General features: G+C 39.6%; 1 protein-coding gene and 1 pseudogene across 3 annotated transcripts in view; one reads left to right on the top strand and one right to left on the bottom strand.

Moving 5' to 3' along the window:
• PPP1R42 (protein phosphatase 1 regulatory subunit 42) overlaps positions 1-25,836 on the top strand; it is a 64,143-nt gene that overhangs the window by 491 nt on the left and 37,816 nt on the right. For 2 of the 3 annotated variants that reach the window (XM_054561683.2, XM_054561681.2), the window contains exons 2-6: positions 7,033-7,132; positions 9,802-10,014; positions 13,035-13,201; positions 14,526-14,664; positions 16,783-16,899. In XM_054561683.2, coding sequence (XP_054417658.1) covers positions 9,886-10,014; positions 13,035-13,201; positions 14,526-14,664; positions 16,783-16,899 — 552 coding nt within the window. In that variant the 5' untranslated portion in view covers positions 7,033-7,132; positions 9,802-9,885. The remainder of the gene's footprint in view (positions 1-7,032; positions 7,133-9,801; positions 10,015-13,034; positions 13,202-14,525; positions 14,665-16,782; positions 16,900-25,836) is intronic. The other variant, XM_054561684.2, reaches the window with a different exon arrangement.
• On the bottom strand, positions 15,664-15,837 carry LOC112134843 (U2 spliceosomal RNA; annotated as a pseudogene).

Below are 25,836 nucleotides of genomic sequence, written 5' to 3'. Positions count from 1 at the left end.
CTTTCTGGGACATTTGTTAAAATGCAGATCCTTGGGCCCTATCTTTAGACATACAGAATTTCCAGAAAAAATAGTCTGGAAGTCTGTGTTTTTAACAAATGGTTAGCTGGCAAGATTGGGAAACAGCTCTAGAGGAGGGAGACACAGGTGGAGGGGTGGTCGCGGGGCTGAGGAAGCAGCCCGGTGGGCGTGGAGCTGAGTTTGAAAGGGTTTTGAAAAGCCTGAGGGCTGGAGCCAGTGATTTAGAGCATCTGGAAGCCACTGAGCCTGTGGCCTAAGTGGAAGTATAGATACTAACAGAATTCAGAAAACGTTGTCCGCTGCCTCTAGTCTGTGGGAATTCCAGTAGATGAAAGCCAAGGGGTCCATTAAAATGGATTCCACCCATGTAAGAAACCTGCACATGTACCCGCCAAACCGAAAAGCTGGAAAACAACAACAACAACACGAACAAGAAAACAAAAAACAACAACAAAAAGCTAACAATAACATGGATTCCTACAGCCTGTAAAGAAGCTCTAAGCTGTTCCCACCGGTGGCCTGGGAGAGAGAGATCTAATAAGAGGAGTCCCAAAGTAACAAGAGATATCTAGAAGGTGGAAAGTAGGCAAAAGCAGTTTCTCAAACTTTAGAACACAATCTCTTTTAAAAGAAAACCAAAGACACTTCACAAGTGCTGACATTATTTTTATTATAATGTTCTAAAATATATCCAAATCCACTCTAGGTTCAGTTTAGGCTCCTGAAGCTTTTAATTTTCTAAAACAATAAAAACTACCAATACAGTTTAAATTAATATTGTTTTTAACAAGATGAATGGTGGTGTTTTGATGAAACTAAATTATTTCTTATGGACTGCTACAGTGCAAATTCTTTTGAGTTAACAGTCTATTATTTTGTGTTGTGGGTTGATTCAGTTCTCTCCTTTTCCATATTCAAGCCCCTAGAAAGTTTTCCTATAGCTTGCTGATGAGGTCCATTGACCGTCCCTTGGTTTAATAAATACTTCACTTACATACAAAGTTTACGTCTGTCCTTTTCCAAAATTATCTAAGGTCATTAATTTTTATCTATGTGAACACCAGTTTATACACTGAAATCTATAGACAGAATCCATTTCTAAAGTGAAAGTATTAAGAATATGCCATTTCAAAATATGCTGCTCTGGCATATTGACTATATTTAGTTAAAAGCACTTGAAAAATTGCTGGGCATGGTGGCTCACACTTGTAATCCTAGCACTTTGGGAGGCCGAGGTGGGCGGATCACTTGAGATCAGGAGTTCCAGACCAGCCTGGCCAACATAAAATACTAAAATTAGCCGGACGTAGTGGTGCATGCCTGTAATCCCAGCTGCTCGGGAGACTGAGGCAGAAGAATCATTTGAACCCAGAAGGCAGAGGTTGCAGTGTGCCGAAATCACACCACTGAACTCCAACCTGAGCAACAGACCAAGACTCCATCTCAGGGGGGAAAAAAAAAAAAAAAGCACTTGAAAAATGACAGGTAAAAGACGATTGCTCTGACTTTTATTCTATTTTTTGTTGTTTTGTTTTGAGACAGGTTCATGCTCTGTTTCCCAGGCTGAAGTGCAGTGGTGCAATCACAGCTCACCACAGCCTTGACTTCCCGGGCTCAAGCAATCCTCCTGCCTCAACCTCCCAAATAGCTGGGACCACAGGCATGTACCACCATGCCTGGCTCATTTATTTTTTGTAGAGACAGGGGTCTCGCCATGTTGCTCAGGCTGGTCTCGAACTCCTAAGCTCAAGCAATCCTCCCGCCTCAGCCTCCCAAAGTGCTGGGACTACAGCACACCCTGCCTGTTCTTTTTCTTAAAAGCAGGAGAATAAATTTTTATGTGAAAGATTTCCTCCCTATACTAGAAAGTATCATTCTTACCATCAAGGACTGGAAGCTGAAGCCAAGGAAAAGCTGTACAAACAAATGTTTTTACAGGAACCCTTCACCAATCAACTACCCTAGTCCTAGACCAAGCTCCTTTACCTTGTCACATTTTATTTTTTATTTTTTTTTTTGAGATGGAGTTTTGCTCCTGTTGCCCAGTCTGGAGTGCAATGGTGCAATCTTGGCTCACCACAACCTCTGCCTCCCGGGTACAAGCGATTCTCCTGCCTCAGCCTCCCAGGTAGCTGGGATTACAGGCGTATGCCACCATGGCCGGCTAATTTTTTTGTATTTTTAGTAGAGACAGGGTTTCATCATATTGGTCAGGCTGGTCTCAAATGCCTGACCTCAGGTGATCCACCCACCTCGGCCTCCCAAAGTGCTGGGATTACAATCATGAGCCACCGCGCCCGGCCACATTTTCACAGTTTACTATGCTCTTATTTTTTCTTTTTTTCTTTCTTTTTTTTTTTTTTTTGAGACGGAATCTCACTCTGTCGCCCAGGCTGGAGTGTAGTGGTGCGATCTGGGCTCACTGCCACCTCTGCCTCCCAGGTTCAAGTGATTCTTCTGCCTCAGCCTCCTGAGTAGCTGGAATTATAGGCATGTGCCACCACGCCCAGCTAATTTTTGTATTTTTAGTAGAGATGGGGTGTCACCATGTTGTCGAGGCTGGTCTCGAACTCCAGACCTCAAGTGATCTGCCCACCTCGGCCTCCCAAAGTGCTGGGATTACAGGCATGAGCCACCGCACCCGGCCTACTGTCCTTTTTCTAACTTAGTATGCAAGTATACAACTCTGCGTCTTTGGGTCTTCATTTCTTATGAAGGCTCCCATGCCACATTAAACTTGTATTAACTAAATTTGCTTGCTTTTCTCCTCTTGATCTGCTGTATGTCAATTTAATTCTTAGGCTCAGCCACAATTAAAAAAAAAAAAAACCCTAAGATGGAAGAGGTAAGATTTTGCCTTCCCTACAAAATAGCATGGCCATTCATGAGGTTTCAGGTGATCCAAATTTTCTCTGTTTTAGCCAAAGCTAGAAAACAGAGCCTGAAGTAAAAACTCAAGTGATAGGCTGGGCATGGTGGCTCACACCTGTAGTCCCAGCACTTTGAAAAGCCAAAGCAGGAGGATCACTTGAGCCCAGGAGTTCAAGACCAGCCTAGGCAACATAATGAGACCCTGTCTGTAAAAAAAGAAAAGAAAAACCTCCTTATTAAGCTTAGATGAAAAAATTCCTGGCAAGGCATGGTGGCTCATGCCTATAATCTTGGCACTTTGGGAGGCTGAGGTGGGAGGATTGCTTGAGGCCACGGGTTTGAGACCAGCCTGGGCAACATAGTAAGACCCTGTCTCTACAAAAATAAAAAAATAAAAAATTAGCTGGGCATGGTGGTGTACACCTGTAGTCCCAGCTGCTCAAGAGGCTGAGGTGGGAGAATCACTTGAGCCCAGGAGTCTGACATTGCAGTGAGCTATAATCACACCACTGCACTCCAGCCTGGGCAAGAGTGAACCCCTATATGTACAAAAAAAAAATTAAAATCCTAAATAAAATATTAGCAAACTTAATTTGTGTAGATATGTTATTCTGACTAAGTTTGGTTTATCGCTGGAATGCAAAAAATTTTAACATTAGAAGTCTGCTAGCCTGGGCAACATGGTACAACCCTGTCTCTACAAAAAATACAAAAATTAGGCTGGGTGCGGTGGCTCACGCCTGTAATCCCAGCACTCTGGGAGGCCAAGGTGGGCGGATCACGAGGTCTGGAGATGGAGACCATCCTGGCTAACACGGTGAAACCCCGTCTCTACTAAAAAACATACAACAAATTAGCTGGGCGTGGTGGGAGGCACCTGTGGTCCTAGCTACTCAGGAGGCTGAGGCAGGAGAATCGCTTGAACCCGAGAGGGGGAGCTTGCAGTGAGCCAAGATGCACCACTGCACTCCAGCCTGGGCAACAGAGTGAGACTCCATCTAAAAAAAAAAAAAAAAAATTAGCTGGCATGGTGGCATGAGCCTGTAGGGCATGAGCTACTCGGGAGACTGAGGTGGGAGGATTGCTTGAGCCCAGGAGGCAGAGGTTGCCTGAGCCGAGATTGCACCACTGTACTCCAGCCTGAATGACAGAGTGAGACCCTGTCATACACACACACATACAAAAAGAACCATTAGAAGTCTATTAATTTATTTCACCACATCTCCTAATGCAAAAGAAAAACACTTCATAACCATCAACATTCATTCATGATTTAAAAAAAAACTTTACAAACTATGAATATAAAAGCACTTTCTTAATCTGAGTATGGCTATCTTTTTTTTTTTTTTTTGAGATGGAGTCTTGGTCTGTCGCCAGGCTGGAGTGCAGTGGCACGATCTCAGCTCACTGCAACCTCCTCCTCCCGGGTTCAAGTGATTCTCCCGCCTCAGCCTCCTGAGTAGCTGGGACTACAGGTGCACGCCACCATGCCCAGCTAATTTTTTTGTATTTTTAGTAGAGACGGGTTTTCACCATTTTGGCCAGGATGGTCTCGATCTCTTGACCTCGTGATCTGCCTCAGCCTCCCAAAGTGCTGGGATTACAGGCATGAGCCACTGTGCCCAGCCGAGTATGGCTATCTTAAAAAAAAAAAAAACTTACAGCAAATATCATACTAAAAAAAAAAAAACTTACAGCAAATATCATATTTGGTGAAATGTTGCAAGTACTTCCTTTGAGATCAGCAATAAGACAAGTGTATGTGCCCTCATCGCTTCTACTCAACATTGTTCCTAGAGGTCCTTGCCAGTGCAATAACACAATAAAAAAGAAAAAAAAAAGATAAAAGGTTTGGGAAGTAGTAGACTGTTACTCATATATAATCTGATTGTCTACATGGAAAACCCAAAGACTCTATAAAATAAAATTAATGTGTCCTTACCAGTGTTGCTGGATATAAAATCAATATTTTTAAAATACTGCATTTATATACAGTAGCAACAAACAGAAAATACAATTTCTAAAAGAATAACATTTGCAATATCAACAAAAATCTATGATCCCAATAACTCAAAAATAAAAACTCGAGCTGGGCATGGTGGCTCATGCCTGCAATCCCAACAGTTTGGGAGGCCGAGGCAGGTGGATTGGTTTCGCCCGAGAGATTGAGATTCCCCTGGCAACTTGGCAAAACCCCATCTCTACTAAAAATACAAAAATTAGCTGGGCATGCTGGCGCAGGCTTGTAGTCCCAGCTTCTCAGAAGGCTGAGATGGGAGGATCACTTGAGACTAGGAGATGGAAACTGCAGTGAATCGAGATCAGGCCACTGTACAGAGCGAGACCCTGTCTCAAAAACAAACAAACAAATGAAAAAACAAAACAAAAAACTTATGCATGTCCTTAAATATAAAAGAAAAAATTTTAACTACTGAAAATCATTAAATTAGCACTACCAAAATGGAGAGACTTACCATACTCATGGAAAACAAGACTTGATATTAGAGAAATGTCAGTGCTTCATGAATTGTTTATAAATTTGCAATTCCTAACAAAATCATGAAAGGACTTTTCATGAAATGAAAAATTGATGTTAAAGTTTATATGAAAGAGTCAAGGACCAAGAATAACCCAAGTAGACAGAGAGATTATTAATCTATACTAATTAAGACCGTGTTGTCATGGAGATAAATATATAAATAATGGAAGAGAAAGGAATCATAGAAGAGAAAACACCCCAAGTACTGGGGTAATTGGTTCTTATAAGGAAAAAAATATTGAATATCTCACTTCCTACACAGTAATCAACTCTAGATAAAGACCAAAATGCCTCAAGGAAAACTTTAACATGTTCAGAAGAATATATAGGTCCTTTTTTCTGAAATTAAGGTAGGGAAGGAGTTATTAAATAAGCCACAAAAAGCACAAAACGTGAGAAAAATAGTGATACATTTGACTATATTAAAAAATAAAGCTTCTGTTTTTTAGAAGATACCATTAAAAGCAAACTAACAAGTGAAAAAGAGAGAAAAGACAAGCTACAGTCTGGGAAAAGACATTTGCAACACATATTATCAATGAAATATTAGTATCTAATAGAAATGTGTGTGTGTTCTAAAAATTTCTTAGAAAAGCAGAACTCAGTAGGAAAAATGGGCAAAATATAAGAAACAGCAATTAACAGAAGAGAAGCTCCACGTGGCCAATAATCAGGAAAATACTCCCAGTCTCTCAATAAGTAGAGAATGGCAAATTAAAACACAGTAGTGAGATATCATTTTATACCCATCGGCTTGGCAAAAAGTTAAAGATTGCCAATATCAGGTGCCAACAATGGTGCAGAGCAGTGGGAACTCTTTTACTTGCCAGTGGTAAAATTCCTTTGGAGAAAAATTTGGCAGTATATAGTAAAGTTGAAATGTCCAACCCAGAAGTGGCCACTCCTAGTTTTAAACCTTAAAGAAGCTCTTGCACATGTGCTAAATGATATATACAAAATCATAAAGGCAACATTGTAAAAGTGAAAAAAAAGAAATACTCAAAGATCAATCATTAGGAAAAATTAATTTCTTACAATGGAATATTGTATAGTAAATATTGTAGAGCTACATACATCAACCCAGATGACTCTCACAAACAAAACATAAAGCAGAAAAGAAAGCTGAAGACAGAATAATATCATTAATAACATGTAAAATTGTGAAAAACAGTACTATATATTGTTTAGGTGTACATACATCTGTAGTAAAAGCATAAAAACATGAATAGTCTAAATTTTAGATAAATCCTAAATTTAAGAGAATGAAGAGGAAGAAAGGTATAGAGGGGTTTCAAATGTATTTGTAATGTTTTATATTTTAAGCTGACCTGTGGGTCCATAGGTGTTATACTATTCTTATACTTTTATCATGAAATATTTTATGAAGTATTTTCAAGGTAATAAGTTATTTTTATTGAATTAGAAACTTTGTTCAGAATATAGTATCATATTTGAAATGTGGTCTGAAAAGTCAACAATAATCTTAAAATTTTGTTATAAAAATAATCAGATATATGCAAATTTCAGAAATCTATGAAGATTTTATAATTTTTTTTTCTGCTCAGTTCTGAGGCTTAAGATTTTATAATTTTATTCTGTAGGTTGTACTTTGCATTTTGAAGAGTCTAAGAATACATTCCATATCTTCAAATATTTTATTGTGGGCAATTTATAATAACATAGCCTGGGTAATGCCAATGTGTGAGTATACAAAATTTAATTTATAGTCTACTGAATTCATTTTTCCTCCTAAGCACTGATTTCATGTACAGAATATTGTACATACTGAGGTATTTGGTTGGTTAAATTCCATATACACTGGAATAATGTTTAATTTTAAACTGTGTTTTTGGTTACATTTGTAGTAAAAGAATGTGAAGCACAATTGGGGAAACTGTGATATTTATCACTTAAATAGCTATACTTCCTGGGCAATTGAAAAAATGGGTTACCTCAAATCTATAGACAATATATGGCAATATTTTATTTACTTATTTAGAGATAGTCTCCCTCTGTCACCCAGGCTGGAGTGCAGTGGCATGATCATAGCTTACGCTAACCTGGAACTCGTGGGCTCAAGCAATCCTCTTGCCTCAGCCTCCCGAGTAGCCAGAACTACAAGCACGCACCACCGCCCCCCGGCATGTTTCCCATGTTTAACAGTCCTGATACATTTCTGGTGAGACAGTTAAGATAACCTTATCTGTGAACAAACCAGTAACAGAATAATAATAATGATAGCAAATGTTTATTGACCTATGTACCAGGTACTGTGCAGAACACTCTATAATGATTATTTCACCAATCCTCACATTATCCCTTGGAAATAGGGACCATTATTATCCTTATTTTGTAAGAAATTGAAGTAACCTGCCCAAGATGCCTGACTAGTAAGTGGTGAAGCCAAAATTTGAACCAGGCAATCTGGATTGAAAAACCCTGGATTGGCTGGGCTCAGTGGCTCACGCCTGTAATCCCAGCACTTTAGGAGGCTGAGGCAGGCGGATCACCTGAGGTCAGGAGTTCGAGACTAGCCTGGCCAACATGGTGAAACCCCATCTCTACTAAAAATACAAAAATTAGCTGGGCATGGTGGCAGGCGCCTGTTAATCTCAGCTACTTGGGAGGCTGAGGCAGAATTGCTTGAACCCAGGAGGCGGAGGTTGCAGTGAGCCGAGATCGTGCCATTGCACTCCAGCCTGGGCAACAAGAGCAAGACTTCATATCAAAAAAAAAACAACAACAAAAACAAAACAAAACAAAAAACCCTGGATTATGTTGCCTCTTTCTGGATTATGGTTGTACGAATAAAACAAAAATTTCTAGCCCAGCTTCATTTTCAAGTATTTTGCATCATTGTCCTACGTACTTAAGGTTTTCACACCACATGTTCTGATTTAGGGGTTTCAGACATATGGTCTCTATGGGTACTACAGGAAAAGGAGCCAAGAGACCTGGTCCCTTTCTCAACTGTCACTAACTTGAGTAGCTTAAATCTCTGGGACTTAGTTTCTTTTTTTTTTTTTTTTTTTTTTGTTGAGGCGGAGTCTTGCTCTGTCGCCCAGGCTGGAGTGCAGTGGCATGATCTTGGCTCACTGCAAGCTCCCCCTCCCAGGTTCACGCCATTCTCCTGCCTCAGCCTCCCGAGTAGCTGGGACTACAGGCGCCCGCCACCATGCCCGGCTAATTTTTTGTATTTTTTAGTAGAGGTGGGGTTTCACCATGTTAGCCAGGATGGTCTCAATCTCCTGACCTTGTGATCCGCCCGCCTAGGCCTCCCAAAGTGCTGGGGACTTAGTTTCTTCACCTGTGAAATGAGAATATTGGAGGATATTCTTCGAGGGCCTTTTTGACTCCAAGAGTGAATAATAATCCTTTAAAAGATGCTCATAAGGCCGGGCGTGATGGCTCACGCCTGTAATCCTAGCATTTTGGGAGGCCGAGGTGGGTGGATCACGAGGTCAGGAGTTCAAGACCAGCCTGGCCAAGATGGTGAAACCCGTCTCTACTAAAAATACAAAAATTAGCCAGGCATGGTGGTGGGTGCCTGTAATCCCAGCTACTCGGGAGCCTGAGGCAGAGAATTCGTTTGAACCCAGGAGACAGAGGTTGCAGTGAGCCAAGACCACGCCACTGTACTCCAGCCTGGCGACAGAGCGGGAGTCGTCTCAAAAAAAAAAAAAAAAAGGTTGCAGTGCACTATGATCATGCCTACAAGCCTGTGAATAGCCACTACACGCCAGCCTGGGAACCATAACGTGAGATCCAGTCTCTTAAAAGAAAAAAGAGGTCGGGCGCGGTGGCTCACGCCTGTAATCTCAGCACTTTGGGAGGCCGAGGCGGGCCAATTGCCTGAGCTTAGGAGTTTGAGACCAGCCTGGCCAATATGGTGAAAACCCATCTCTACTAAAAATATAAAAATTAGCTGGGCGTGGTAGCACGCTCTTGTAATCCCAGCTACTCGGGAGGCTTGAGACAGGAGAATCGCTTGAACCTGGGAGGCGGAGATTGCAGTGAGCTGAGATCGCGCCACTGCACTCCAGCCTGGGTGACAAGAGCGAAACTCCGTCTCAAAAAAAAGAAAAGAAAAAAAAGATACTTGGAATGATTCAAATACTACTCAGGAAAAAGAAAAGATTTAAAAGTAAAAGTGAATGAGTAATGAGTATTGTGCATTTAATTTTGATGCTTTAAATCTTTTTACGAAGTTAAGTCTATAAACTTAGAAAATACCTCAGTGCCTCTAAAAATGTCTATAAACTAGCTTATCAAATAGTTTCATATAAGGGAATTATTTAAAGAGTAAGTCAGAATAACTTTTCCTTAAATTGCTATGATATCATAATGCTCCTTTTTTCTTTAATCTTTAGAAAGTTGGAAATAATACCTAAACCTACTTCTTGACACGGTATCAAAACAGAGCTTTTGCTGAGAGTTTGATTTATAAAGAAATTATGGTTCGACTGACCTTGGATCTAATTGCCAGAAACAGCAATCTTAAACCCCGAAGAAAAGAAACCATTTCACAGTGCCTGAAGAAAATAACTCATATAAATTTTTCAGACAAAAATATAGATGCAATTGTAAGAACTTTGAAATTATTTCCTATTTTATATAATTAATAATGTAAAATTTAGGAATTGGTTTGGGGGCATACCTAATATTTTAGCTATATTTTCATTATTCTTATTAACTTTTTTTTTTGAGATAGTCTCTCTCCGTCTGTTGCCCAGGCTGGAGTATAGTGACATGATCAAAGCTCACTGCAACCTCCACCTCCCAGGTTCAAGCGACTCTTGTACCTCAGCCTACCGAGTAGCTGGGATTACAGGCATGTGCCACCATGCCCAGCTAACTTTTGTATTTTTAGTACAGATGGGGTTTCACCATGTTGCCCAGGTTTGTCATGTTGAGTTCTTGAGCTCAGACTTCTGAGCTCAAGAAGTGATCCGCCTGCCTTGGCCTTCCAAAGTGCTGGGATTACACACGTGAGCCACTGCACTCGGTCTTATTAACTTATTTTTATCAGTAAGCTTTATATTGTGTTTGTATTTTAACTTCCTACTTGTGATATTAAATTTGTTAAAATTAAATCTATAAAATATACTATTGTGATTTTTGAATACCTAGATTAAATATATGTATTACAGTTTTCCTACAACACTGTATAGTGTAGCAAACTAGATTTGAAAGTGTATGTTGGGAAATAATTTCATAGATAATAATTACTTTTGTATTATTGTAAAACCTTGAAATATAAATTTTTTAAATATACCAAAATGTTAAGAAGTATGTGAGTACCATTTTTCAAAAGTTTAACAATGAGAGAAGGTTGGGAAGGGGGTGAGGGATAAAAGACTACATATTGGGTACAGCATACACTGCTCAGGTGAAGGATGCACTGAAATCTCAGAACTCACCACTAAATAATTTATCCTGGCTAAGCGTGGTGGGTCACGCCTGTAATACAGCCTGGGCAACAAAGTGAGACTACGTCTCAAAAAAGAAGAACCTATCCATGTAACCAAAAACCACCTGTACCCCAAAAACTATGGAAATAAAAATTAAAATTCACACAAGAAAAAAAGAGTTTAACAGTGAAATCTTTTTTGCACATAATTTAACTGGTTATGTAAATGTATGGTATACTGGGTCAATTACATCAGACAAGTTTATGTTTATCTGGATATAATCTGAAACTACATTTTCTCAGCACTAAGGTAATTCTTGGCTATAATTTGGGAAACTTTAAAAGCTGCAATAACACTCTTAGGCCATTTGTGTTGGTATCTGTTGTCTACAGTAAATGCTAGACTACAGATGAGATAAATTTTGTTGGAAACACAGGAACTACCTGAGGGCAGAAATCATGTCTATTGTTTCACATCACTCTAAATCCCTCATCCATTACAATGCCTGACTCATGTGCTTAATAAATATTTATTGAACAAATGAAAGAAATACTAATGCCCCAGGCAAAATGATCAATTAAATGCTTGTTTTTTTTGTAGGGACCCCAACCCAGCTCCCATTCTAGATCCCTTTCTGGTTTCCTGGTGATCCTTCTTCCCATGAATTCCTTTGCCCAAACCTCATGTTTCTCTTTTATTGCCCAGAACTCTCTACCTCATCATATCATATAAGACTACTTTCTCTGGAGAGCCCCCAGTAAAGCCCCTATTTCATACTCTGTCCTCACATCAATCAGTGCTCCTCCAGGGTGGATGATCTTTGTTAGAAGGAAGGCAAATTGGTTAAAGTAATTCACACTAAAATGAGAATAACTTCTAAACTTACAGTTTCCAATACATAGCTGTATTTTAAAAGAAGTTAACTTAATGAAGGCTGAGAAATTTTTGAGCAGAACTTCACTTTACCGCTTGTCTATTTACTCTAGGCTGATCTGCCATGACACAAGAAATGGCAGCCTTTTAAAAAATCCCTTTAATTATTTTATCTCAAAAGTAACTGGTAGCTGGGCATAGTGGCACATGCCTATAATCCCAGCTACTCGAGAGGCTGGGGCGCTAGGATCACTTGAGCCCAGGAGTTTGACGGCAGTCTGGGCAGACCCTGTTTCAAAAAAAAAAAAAAAAAGTAATTGGTGTTATTTTTCATATAATATACATATAATAAGAAAGAATGTAATCCTATTCAGACACAATCACTTTTAATATTTAGGTAATATCCTTTCAGTCTTTTATTCATATAATTTTACAATAGTGGGTCATATTGAATGTACTATTTTCACTTAACTATATATTATGAATTTCACTTAACTATGTATTAGATATTACTGAAGAAACAAAAGGATATTTAATGGTTCTACAGTATTTCTTTTGATAGCATTATCATAGTTTTTAAACAATTAATCTATGAGGCCGGGCACGGTGGCTCACACCTGTAATCCCAGCACTTTGGGAGGCCGAGGCAGGTGGATCACGAGGTCAGGAGTTCGAGACCAGCCTAGCCAACATAGTGAAACCCCATCTCTACTAAAAATACAAAAATTAGCCGGGCATGGTGGCACACACCTGTAGTCCCAGCTACTCAGAAGACTGAGGCAGGAGGATCGCTTGAACCCAGGAGGCGGAGGTTATGGTGAGCCAAGATGGCATCACTGCACTCCAGCCTGGCCAACAGAACGAGACTCCATCTCAGGAAAAAAAAATAATAATAATCTATTATTCTTGGATATCTAGATGACTCCCAATTTTCAGTATTATAAACCACAATAGTTGACTTCCAATTCTACAGAAATATTAAACCCTGTTTATAATGTTGAGACAATAATTTATTCAATGCTTCAACTTCCAGAGGAGCCTAATTGCTTCCAAGGAAAATTGCTTGCACTGGGAAAATCTTAACAATTCCAGTTTTATTGATATAATTACAGAATTTCTAAAAAAAGAAAAATATATTACAGAATTTCTTTTGTAATCAGTCTAGTCTTGTTTTAACTGTGCCAAGAACAGAGAAATACTGTTCTTTTATATTAACCTTAGGGAAATTTGTAGAATGATCAACTGAAAATTTTTGTTAAAAACAAACTTTTAAGTTTTCAGGAGAAATTACATTTGACATGTTTTTGTTTCCCTTTTAGGAAGACCTCTCTCTTTGCAAAAATCTTAGTGTTTTATATTTATATGATAATTGTATTAGTCAAATCACTAACCTGAATTATGCCACAAATCTGACCCACTTGTACCTACAAAACAATTGTATTTCATGTATAGACAACCTCAGGTCATTAAAGAAACTGGAAAAACTGTAAGTGCTTTTATTTTTTAATAATGTATCTGATTTTTAAGATTATGGTACTTACATTTTTTTGCATGAAGGCATTTCCATTTTTTGCATTAGATTGCAAAAGTAAATTCAATATGAAATTGGTATGATTTCATACTTATATGAAAAAAAACCATATGATTCCCACATGGGTTTTGTGGAACAGACCTCAATTTCTATTTTCTTGTAATATTATTAACAACAAGTAAATTGTTTCACATATAATATTAATAATTTGTGTTTTATTAAGCCTGATATACTTTTCATTCTGGGGAAGGGTTGTCTTAAGGGCTAATAGGGATACTTAAAACATCCTCATGTGGGCTCAACTGATAAAAGAAATTTCCACGGAACCCAGGTGAGTTATGTGCCTTTCAGAATCACATATCTCATACCATCTGCGTCATATAATTGATCCAATTGATGTAAACTTGATTGTAAAAAGGCATTTACTACCTATAGTGATTATAATTAGGCAATGAAGATTGGTGGATCCAATTTTCCCAGACTGGAATAACTATCATGCTCCTCAAAGAACCGGCTAAAAGCCTCAGAATGGGGACACAAGAGTTGGCTGGTGAATGCTTATTAAAAATGCAGAGCACTAGGTTCCAACCTACATATCCAAATTAGAATCTCCAGGGGTTAGGCCCAGATATCTTCATTTTTCCTTTTATCTCTTGGTTTTGAGACAGAGTCTCGCTCTGTCGCCCAGTCTGGAGTGCAGTGGCGCGATCATGACTCATCGCAGCCTTGATGTCCTAGGTCCAAGTGATCGTCCCACTTCAGCTTCCTGAGTAGCTGGGCCCACAAGTATGCACCACAATGACTGGCTGGCTTGCTTATTTATTTATTTATTTATTTATTTATTTATTTAGAGATGGGATCTCCCTATGTTGCCCAGACTGGTCTTAAACTCCCAGGCTCCCAAAGTGCTGGGATTATAGGTGTGAACCACTGTGTCTAGCCGTGAAGTCTTCATTTTTTAAACCTACAACCCGGAAATGGTTATTATCAAACTATCTACCAGGGCTCTTCATATGTTAGGCAACATATGAATTGTATGTTGCAATTCGCTCACTTTTTTAAAAAGCAAAAAAAAATGTATTTTTAGACTAAATTAAGTGTAAGAATATAATTTGTTCTCATTTAGATAAACCAACCTTTCATAGATTCAATATAACACAACATTCCACATTTATAATTTTGTTCAGCTCAATGATTTTGTTATTACACTTTTGTCGTGTTTAATAAAGACCATGACATTCTCAGAATGTCTCTTTAGAATTACGTCTATGTTTTGCAGGTATCTGGGAGGCAATTACATTGCTGTCATAGAAGGTTTAGAAGGATTAGGAGAACTAAGAGAGCTTCATGTTGAGAATCAGAGGCTTCCCCTTGGGGAAAAGCTTCTGTTTGATCCAAGAACTCTTCATTCTCTGGCAGTAAGTTCACATTTGAATATTCTGACAAGGAATATAGTGATTAACAAGTTATAATGAAACAGGCATGTGGTGAAGGTATATTTGGACATTGTACATCCTCTTCATGTTTATATGGCCAGCTCAGAGCTTATCTGAGGACTGAAGCTGATTTTCTCATGTACAATCTCAGAGACTCAGCATTTATAAAGTGGGATAATAAAACCTGCCTCTTTGGGTAACTGGAAGGATGAAAAGAAGAATGTGAAAAGGTATGTTAACTGAAGTTCTAATACAGATGTTCATTCATTCATAATGTGGACCTTGGTGATTATCATGGCTCAACATTTTAAATTTTAGGAAAAAGCCTAAGGAGAGAGGAATGTGCAATTATTTGGAAACTTCTAAACAATCTAGTAGAGAGCCATTGTAATAATAAGTTGTTTTCTCCTGGGATCCTGATTTGATTGTAGATTGCACTACATACAGCTCTACCACATCAGAACTATGTAGGCCTGGGAGCTCCAACTGTGTCACCTGAAACCAGTCTCATTGGATGGAGGTGCCACAATAAATTGAGAAGCCAGAGGGTACCACTTAGACTCCTGCTAATCCTCAAAACAAGAGACTTGTTGGGACAGGCTAACTTTAATTCTGGGGCAGGGGACACAAATGGGATATGGTAGTTGTTTTACAGATTTCATCAGTTTTATTTTATTTTATTTTTATTTTTAAAATTAAAAAAAAACTCTGTCGCCCAAGCTGGAGTGCAGTGGCATGACCTCTGCTCACTGCAACCTCCACCTCCCCGGTTCAAGCAATTCTTCTGCCTCAGCCTCCCAAGTAGATGGGACTACAGGCGTGTGCCACCACGCCTGGCTAATTTTTGTATTTTTAGTAGAGATGGGGTTTCACCATGTTGGCCAGGCTACTCTGGGATTACAGTGTTGGGATTACAGGCGTGAGCCACCATGCCCGGCCTCATCAGTTTTATTTAGAGGGCCCAGAAATAGAGGATAGTGGATGGATTTTGACCCAAATTTATAAAAATTAAGAGGTAGTTCTCCCAGTACTTTAGTATCAGGAAATATTTTTTCTAAAGGTTGGCTGTGCATGGATGCCTCCATGTTTTTTTTAAACTTAAACTAATAAGAACAGATACTATACTTGATCTTAGCCAAAAGGCCATGAAGTGATGATTGACTCCATCTTGGTAGAGATTCCTGAGCCTCATAAGATGACTCTGATTTAGTGTTATAGCAACACTGAAATTCCTGTTAATTAGCTAATTATTATTTTAAGTAGTTCCTGAACATATGGATTGATAAGAGAAAACCATATAGACAGGTAGAGAGAAAAATAAAAACCAGATATTATTTTATTCCTGGTCATGTTTCCTATTTAGTGAAATAAAGACAAAAACTATTTCTTCCTATGTAAGCACAAATCTTTTTTTGAGACGGAGTTTTGTTCTGTCGCCCAGGCGCGATCTCTGCTCACTGCAACCTCCACCTCCCAGGTTCAAGTGATTCTCCTGCCTCAGCCTCCCGAGTAGCTGGGACTACAGGTGTGTGGCACCATGCCCAGCTAATTTTTTGTATTTTTAGTAGAGATGGGGTTTCGCCATGTTGGCCAGGCTGGTCTCGAACTCCTGACCTCAAGTGATCCGCCCGCTTCACCTCCTGAAGTGCTGAGATTACAGGCGTGAGCCACCGCACCCGGCTCCTATGTAAGTACAAATGTTAGTAATATTTAGCACAAAATGATAATTTGCTAAAGCTACAGTAAGCATTTTTTCTATATTCTGTTACTTGTTTACTGGGGCATCTTTTTTTCTTTCTTTGCTTTTTGATTCTTGGCTTCTTTATTCTATAAGTTTATTTTGTATCTTGGAAAAGAAAAATATGACTTATGGAGGAATTATAGGGAGAACAGGTAAGTTATATGACATACTGTGGTTCTAAAACTTTCATCTGAAAAAAAAATGCAATAAAAAGAATTTCATGGCTTTTGATGTTTTTGCCTAAAGAACAAAACAACCTGAACTGATCAAGCTTAAACTTTTCAAAGATTAGGATTTCTGGTTCCTATATACAGTATTTAGACTAATTACTAATGCTAACTTCGTTATTTTTCTTACAGAAATCCCTCTCTATATTGAATATCAGCAATAATAATATTGATGACATTAGAGACTTAGAAATACTGGAGAATCTTAATCAGCTCATAGCCATTGACAACCAACTTCTGCATGTGAAGGTAGTGTAAAGAGAAATTAATTTTTAAGATATTTACATGAAATTATGATTGAAAAATGTTTTGTAATAGCTATAAAATAAATATATCACATTAAAAACTACTCTGGATTTGTCCTAAAATTAGCTAATGAATCCCTACTTCTCAATGTATTTATGTGTATAATTCTGTCCTCTTAGTTTTCTCCTTTATACTCCAATACCTCTATCCCTCACCAACAGAATAAAAGTTTCTCTGAGAAGGGAAGTATCTCTTCTTTGCATTATTTTCCCATCAACTTTTTCTTCTAGAGACTAGATTTCTTGCCCCTTAAGCCTGATCTCCCAATGAATGAGTTTCTAGTAACTGTGACTAGACCTGAACTCTCTCTTGGCTACTTCTTTTTGGGGAAGTACTTGAAATGATTCTGACTGAACTTACTCTTATTTGTACCAGCTATATTAATATCATGTTATATCATATCATGCCATATTCATTAATTATTCATTTAATCAAATATGTATTGGCCACCTACATATTTGTCAGGCACTAATACTACTCAGTGTAGAACAAAGGAAGGAATACATGGTCTTGATCTTCAAGAAACCTACAATCAACCAGTAATGAGACTACAATATGATACTGTTTTTATAAGTATTGTGATAGCCCTAACTCAGCCTAGGGCTATAGAAGGCTTCCTCGAAACAGTCATCCATGAGTTGAGCCATTGCTATGACCTCAAAGTTTCTGGTTTGGCAACGGAATGAGCTGTGGTATAATTTCTTGACATACGAACCACAGGAAGGAGAATGAGCTTCTTTCTCCCAAAAACAGCTTTTGTTTTCAGAACTACTTCCACACAGCCATTTGGTGACCCTAAAAATGTTACGTCGACCTTGTTTCCAAATTCAGACCTATTACTTGGTTCATCCCAAAGCTGCTATAAGCAATATATAATTATGAAAATAAATATATGTATTCTAGCACAAATGAATTCCTCAAAATATCTAAAATGCAATTGAATAATCAGGGTGGATGTTTAAAATAAGAAGACCTTAGGAAGCACAACTCAATTAGTTGTTTCAGCTTACAATGTGAAAAATGTAAGACATTCATGGGATAAATTCTGAATTAAAATATATTTTACATTTTATTTTTTTTTCTTTTTATTTTGAGACGGAGTCTCTGTTGCCCACACTGGAGTGCAATGGCGAGATCTCGAATCACTGCAACCTCTGCCTCCCAGGTTCAAGTGATTCTCCTGCCTCAGCCTCCCAAGTATCTGGGATTACAGGTGCCTGCCACCACACCCAGCTAATTTTTATATTTTCAGTAGAGACGGGATTTCACCAGGTTGGCCAGGTTGGTCTTGAACTCCTGACCTCAGGGGATCTGCCCACCTCTGCCCCGCAAAGTGCTGGGATTACAGGTGTGAGCCACCACACCCGGCCCTTTATTTTATTTTTTGAGACGGAGTCTCACTCTGTAGCCCAGGCTGAAGTGCAGTGGCATGATCTTGGGTCACTGAAACCTCCACCTCCCAGGTTCAAGCCATTCTCCTGCCTCAGCCTCCCGAGTAGCTGGGATTACAGATGTGCACCACCATGCCTGGCTTATTTTTGTATTTTAATAGACAGGGTTTCACCATGTTGGCCAGGCTGGTCTCGAACTCCTGAGCTCAAGTGATCTGCCCGCCTCAGCCTCCCAAAGTGCTGAGATTCTAGGCATGAGCCACTGCACCCAGCCTGGTAACTGCCGTTACTTTTAAAGAGTTATTCTATTATGCTTTTTAACTCCAAACAGAGAAAGGGGAGTTTGAGAACAGGGCAAAACTTCTAGCCTCTAAATGATCCCAAAGGAGGTTTTTCTGCATGACATTAAGACAAAGATGTTTTGCCTACATGATTACTCTTAGACCATGTTAATAATGCATAACCAGAATAATTGTGCAGCCAAAATAAATACCTTCATTATTGCTGATTATTCTATCTAATGACCAACACCTAAATCCTCTTTTTTTTTTTTTTTTTTTTTTTTGTGAGACAGAGTCTCGCTTTGTCATCCAGGCTGGAGTGCAGTGGTGTGATCTTGGCTCACTGCCACCTTCACCACCTTGGTTCAAGAGATTCTCCTGCCTCAGCCTCTCGAGTAGCTGGGATTACAGGCATGTGCTATCACGCCCAGCTAATTTTTGTATTTATAGTAGAGATGGGGTTTCGCCATGTTGGCCAGGCTGGTTTCGAACTCCTAACCTCAGGTGATCCACCTGCCTCGGCCTCCCAAAGTGCTAGGATTACAGGCGTGAGCCACTGCCATGGCCCAAATTCTCTTTAAAGACTGAACTTGATATTATCTCCCCTATGTAGCTTTTCCTGAACCTCTCCATCAAGTTAATCTATTAAAAAATATTTACAGTAGTCCCAACTTATCTGTGAAGGCTACATTCTAAGACCCTCAGTGGATGCCTGAAACCATGGGTAGTATCGAATGCTACATATATTAGTTTTTCCTAAATGTACATATCTATGATAAAGTTTAATTTATAAATTAGGCGTACTAAGAGATTAACAACAATAATAATAAATGGAGGCTGGGCGCGGTGGCTCACACCTGTAATACCAACGCTCAATCAGGAGATCGAGATGATCCTGGCTAACACGATGAAACCCCATCTCTACTAAAAATACAAAAAATTAGCCATGCATGGTGGCAGGCGCCTGTAGTCCCAGCTACTTGGGAGGCTAGGGCAGGAGAATCACTTGAACTTGGGAGGTGAAGGTTGCAGTGCAGTAAGCCGAGATCTGCCACTGCACTCCAGCCTGGGTGACAGAGCAAGACTCCGTCTCAAAAAAAAAAAAAAAAAAAAGGAACGATTACAATGTCAGCATCACTACTCTTGCACTTTAGGGCAAGTGAAATAAGGGTTGCTTGAACACAAGTACTGTAATAGCGACACAGTAGATATGATAACCTAAGTGACTAATGGGTTGGTAGCATGTATAGAATGGAAATGCTGGACAAAGGAATAATTCATGGCCCCGGGCAGGACAAACAGGCCAGTGCAAGATTTCATCATGATACTCAGAATAGCATCCATTGTACTCATCTGGGCTAGGTGGCTGATGCCTGTAATCCTAGCATTTTGGAAGGCTGAGGCAAGCCAATCACTTGAGGCCAGGAGTTCAAGATCACCCTGGCTGACATGGCGAAACCTTATACAATAATTTGCCCAGAGCGGTGGTGCACACTTGTAATCCCAGCTACTCAGGAGGCTGAAGCAGGAGAATTGCTTGAACCCAGAGCCAGAGGTTGCAGGAAGCCAGGATTGTGCCACTGCACTCCAGCCTGGGCGACAGAGTGAAAAAAAGAGCATCCATTTTAAAACTTACAAATTATTTTTTCTGGGATTTTCCATTAAATATTTTTGGACCACAGTTGACTGAGGGCAACTGAACAAGGGGGTGGGGGGAACTACTATAATATATTCCATGTGCCAGGCACTGTTCTAGGCCCTTGGAAAAACACATCTTAAGATACTGGAGATACATGATAAATAAGACAAAGTCTTTACCCTCGGCCAGGCACAGTGGCTCACGCCTGTAATTCCTGCACTTTGGGAGGCCGAAGTGAGTGGATCACTTGAGGTCAGGGGTTTGAGACCAGCCTGGCCAACATGGTGAAACTCTGTCTCTACTAAAAAAAAAAAAAAGAGGCCGGGCGCAGTGGCTCACGCCTGTAATCCCAGCACTTTGGGAGGCCAAGGCGGGTGGATCACAAGGTCAGGAGATCGAGACCATCCTGGCTAATACGGTGAAACCCCGTCTCTACTAAAAATACAAAAAAATTAGCTGGGTGTGCAGGCGCCTGTAGTCCCAGCTACTCGGGAAGCTGAGGCAGGAGAATGGTGTGAACCTGGGAGGCATAGCTTGCAGTGAGCCGAGATCGCACCACTGCACTCCAGCCTGGGCAACAGAGCGAGACTCCATCTCAAAAAAAAAAAAAAAAAAAAAAAAAAAAGCCTCTACCCTCAAAGCGTTTATTTTACAGAGGGACAAGGGAGGAAATGGTAAGAAAATACATAAGCAAGACTGGGTATGGTGGCTCATGCCTGTAATCACCATACTTTGGGAGGCTGAGGCAGGAGAGGATTGCTTGAGGCCAGGAATTCAAAACCAGCCTGGACAACACAAGAAGACCTTTTCTCTACAAAAAAATTTAAAAAGAAATTAGCAATTAGCTTCATGTGATGGCATGTGCCTGTACTTAGGTACTCAGTCCCAGGTACTCAGGAGGCTGGGGTGGAGGATCGCTTGAGCCCAGGACGGGATCTCTTGTCCCAAAGTGCAAGACTGCAGTGAAGCAGTGAACTGTGACTCATCCACTGCACTCCAGACTGGGTAACAGAGTGAGACATAAGCAGAGAAGATTTTGAAAAGTGCTATGAAGGAATTAAATAAGATAACAGAAAAAAAGGAGTCAGCGGATATTTTAGATCAGATTATTACGAAAGGCCCCTGAAGAAATGACATTTACATTGAGATCTGAAGGATGAGAAAGAAGATATGCAAAGAGCTAGGGAAAGAACATGCCAGGCACTAGCAAAAGTAGATGCAAAGGCTCTGAGGCCAAAGAAAGCTTGAGTGTGCAAGGAACACTGTAGTATGGTACCCAGTGCCTAGCTTAGTTTCTGATACATTGTAGGTGCTCAGTAAATACACTGTTGGGTGAATGAAGAGGCGACAGTACAATATGAGATTAGAAAGGAAGGCACAGAGGCCAGATCATAAAGGTCATTTTAGGATATGATCACAAGTTTTTACTTTATTCTAAGTGCAATAGAAAGCCACTGAAAGGATTGTTTTCTTTTTCTTCCCTTCCTCTGTCAACTGAAGGATTTTTTTTTTTTTAAAAAGAATTCTCTATTGCTATATGAAGAATGAGTTTCAAGAATGACAGCAAAGAGATAAGTTGGGAGACTACTGCAGAAGTTAAATAAAAGAAGATGGTTGCTTAGAGATGAAGAGGAGTGGGTGGTTTTGGAAGTAATGAGTTATATTTTAAGGTGGAATTCATATAACTTGTTGATGAGCAGGATGTAGGCATAAAGGAAGGGAAGGAATCAGGATGACTCCTAAATTTTGTGTGAGGAACCAGGAAGACACTGGTAGCCTTTATAAGGAAGAAACAGAATAATTCCACCTCGTGAAATGCCTACTGGATATTGAAATGGACATGTCAAGTAAGCATCTGGAGTTTAAGGGAGAAGTAAGATTGGAAAGTTTGAGAATCAACAGCATTTACATGATATTTAAAAGTCATGGCATGCAGTGAAAGACAATAGAGACAGAGAAAAAAATGAGACCAAGACCAATCACGGAAACACTCCAGTATTTAGAGATCAGTTAGAAGACTCCATCAGGAGTCAGTGATGTAGAAGAAGAGAAAAAGGAGTTTAAAGAAAGAGGGAGTGGCCACTTGCACTGAATGATATTGAATGGTTAACATGAAGGCAGAGGAGAGTTTAAAGAACGCCTGGATAGAATACCTGAACAACAAAGTTAGAGGGGACAAGTTTAATTTGTGAAGAAGTTGAACCACAGAGTCTGTGGGTCAAAAACCACAGCAAATGGTAATGCTAAAAAAAAAAAAAAAAAAAAGTGGGTGGATTTCATGAAAGACTAAACACTGAAATATTAGTCAATATTTCTCTCCCTCTCATGCATACAAGTAGGTTCTACTCTCACAACCCTGCCTACATGGCTTTAAAACGTTGGGCAAAAGTTGGTGAATTCATTCCTCTTTAGGGAAACTGACTGGCTCAAGAGAAAACATCTCCCAATCCTGACATTTAAGAGTTTCAGAGGGAAAATGCCAGCTGCCTGCCCAGTTGCCCCACAGTGAGACAGTCAACAAGCCTTGCCCTTGCACAGAAAGCTCTCATTCACTTTCGTGAATAAACAGGCAGCTCAGGATTAGGAGACCTCTGAAAAGAGCCTCTAAAATCAAAGAGAGAGAAACAGAAACAAAAAGAAAGAATTCCGAAGAAATAAATCATGTGGAAACAGGAAAACAATCCTTTAAAATCCTACTATAATTTCCTAAGAGAAATGAAAAAGATTCCATAACCTCAAAATAAAAGCAAGATTCTATTTTTTAAAAGAAACATGAATAACAGAGCACTTAGAAATTAAAAACAGGATGAGGAAATTAAATATCCAATATAAAGTTTAAATGATAAAATTGACAGTCTCCCAGAAAGAACAAACAAAAAGAACTGAATATAAGCAAGTAAAAAAGAAGCTTAAAGAATTAATTCAGAAGATCCAGTATATGACTTAATAAGAGTACCAGAATCAGAGAATAGGTATCTTAGTCCATTTGTGCTACTATAACAAAATACCTGAGACTGATTAATTTATCAGCAGAAACTTACTTCTGGAACTTCTGGAGGCTGGGAAGTCTAAGATCAAGGCAGCAAAGGTTGGTTTCTGGCAAGGGCTGCTCTCTGCTTCCAAGATAGAGCCTTGCGGCATTCAGAGGGGATGTGTCCTCATACAGCAGAGGGATGAAAGGAGCAAAATCACTCTTTTATAAGGTTTTAATCCATTCATGAAGGCTCTGCCCTCATAAATTAGTCACTTCCTAAAAGTCTACCTCATTTTTTTTTTTTTTTTTTTTTTTTTTTGAGACGGAGTCTCGCTCTGTTGCCCAGGCTGGAGTGCAGTGGTGCCATCTCGGCTCACTGCCAGCTCCGCCTCCCAGGTTCATGCCATTCTCCTTCCTCAGCCTCCCGAGTAGCTGGGACTACAGGCGCCCGCCACCACGCCCGGCTAATTTTTTGTACTTTTAGTAGAGACGGGGTTTCACCGTCTTAGCCAGGATGGTCTCAATCTCCTGACCTTGTGATCCGCCCGCCTCGGCCTCCCAAAGTGCTGGGATCACAGGCGTGAGCCACCGCGCCCGGCCCCAAAGGCCTATCTCTTAATACTACTGCATTGGCAATTAAGTTTCAACATATGTCCAGGAAGAATAAAGCAGGGAAAAAAAAAAGTTTCAACATATGAACTTTGGGGGACACATTTGGACCACAGCAATAGGGGGAAAATGGAGAAATATGTTTTTAAATTATATCTTAAGATAATCTAATGGGCCATGATGTAGTAACCAGGACCAGAATCGCCCTCCATAAAAACAAAGAGAAACCTAGACAAAATATGTGAAACAACTTTTTCAGACCTTGGACAATAGGCAGCACAGGCCTGTTGTCCCTAAGAGAAAAAACAAGATGAATATTGACCACAGTGCAGGGAGAGGAACAGCAAACAAGAACCACAAAAATCTTGCTTTCAGATGTAGTCTTGTGAAAAAAAAAAAAAAAAAAAAAAAAAAGAAGCATGAAAATGTAAATCATAACCAGAGAAAAATCAGTCAAAAAAAAAAAACAACCCAGAAATGACATGAAGGATAGAATTAGGAGATAAGACTTTTTTTAAAAAAAAAGAATTATAAATATACCATATAATTTAAAGAAATCATGAACAGAAAAGGAAGAGAAATAGAAAGTGTAGGGAAAACATAACTTCTAGAGCTAAAAAATATTTCTTTCTTTCTTTTTTTTTTTTTTTGGAGACAGAGTTTCGCTCTTGTTGCCCAGGCTGAAGTGCAATGGTGCGATCTTAGCTCACTGCAACCTCCGCCTCCGGGGTTCAAACGATTCTCTTGCTTCAGCCCTGCCTAGTAGCTGGGATTACAGGCGCCCGCCACCACGCCCAGCTAATTTTTTTTTTAATTTTTGTATTTTTAGTAGAGATGGGGGTTTCACCATGTTGGCCAGGCTGGTCTCGAACTCCTGACCTCAGGCGATCCACCCTCCTCGGCCTCCCAAAGTGCTGGGATTACAGGTATAGGCCACCAAGCCTGACTAAAAATATTTCTAAAATAAAAAATTCATTGGTTAGGATTAAACGTAGATTAGCCATTGTACAAGAAAAGATCAGTGAACTTAAAGACATAGTATTAGAACTATCCAAAGTAAAGCATGGAAAAAAAAACACTGAAAAAAAAAAAAAAAAAAGCGGGATCAACAGAGCAAGCCCCTATCTCAAAACAAAACAAACAAGCAAACAAACACAGAACAACAACAAAAAAAGTGGCCCCAAAATTGCCAAATTTGATGAAAATTTTAATCCCTGATCCATGAAGCTCAACAAAACCCAAACAGGAAAATCCCAAAGAAAATTACACCAAAGTACACTACAGTAAAATTGCTAGAAAACCAATGATAATAAGAATATCTTAAAAGCGGCCAGGCACAGTGGCTCACGCCTGTAATCCCAACACTTTGGGAGGCCAAGGCGGGCAGATGACTCGAGGTCAGGAGTTGGTGACTAGCCTGGCCAACATGGTGAAACCACGTCTCTACTAAAAATACAAAATTAGCCAGGTGTAGTGGCTCATGCCTGTAGTCCTAGCTAATTGGGAAGCTGAGGCAGGAGAGTCGCTTGAACCCGGGAGGCAGAGGGTGCAGTGAGCCGAGATCGCGCCATTGCACTCCAGCCTGGGCAACAAGAGCGAAACTCCATGTAAAAAATATATATATAGACATCTTAAAAGCTACCAGAAGAAAAGATATTTAAAAGATATTTTATGTACATAGAAAGATAAGAATTATTACAAGCTTCTTGTCAAAAGCAATGCAAGCCAGAAGATCATGAAACATATTTAAAATGCTAAAAGAAAAACACCCTTGTCAACTTAGAATTATATATGTCCAGTGAAACCATCCTTCAAAAAAATGAAGGCAAAATAAAGAAAAATAAAACCTGAGATAATTTTTTTTTTTAGACAGGGTCTTACTCTGTTGGCCAGTCTGTAGTGCAGTAGTGTGATCGCAGCTCACTGCAGCCTAAATTTCCTGAGCTCAAGTGAACGTCCTGCCACAGCCTCACTGTAGCTGGGATC

This window comes from Pongo abelii, chromosome 7, assembly GCF_028885655.2.
Source record: "Pongo abelii isolate AG06213 chromosome 7, NHGRI_mPonAbe1-v2.0_pri, whole genome shotgun sequence".
NCBI classification, from domain to species: domain Eukaryota; kingdom Metazoa; phylum Chordata; class Mammalia; order Primates; family Hominidae; genus Pongo; species Pongo abelii.
This window is presented reverse-complemented; position numbering and strand designations above follow the sequence as displayed.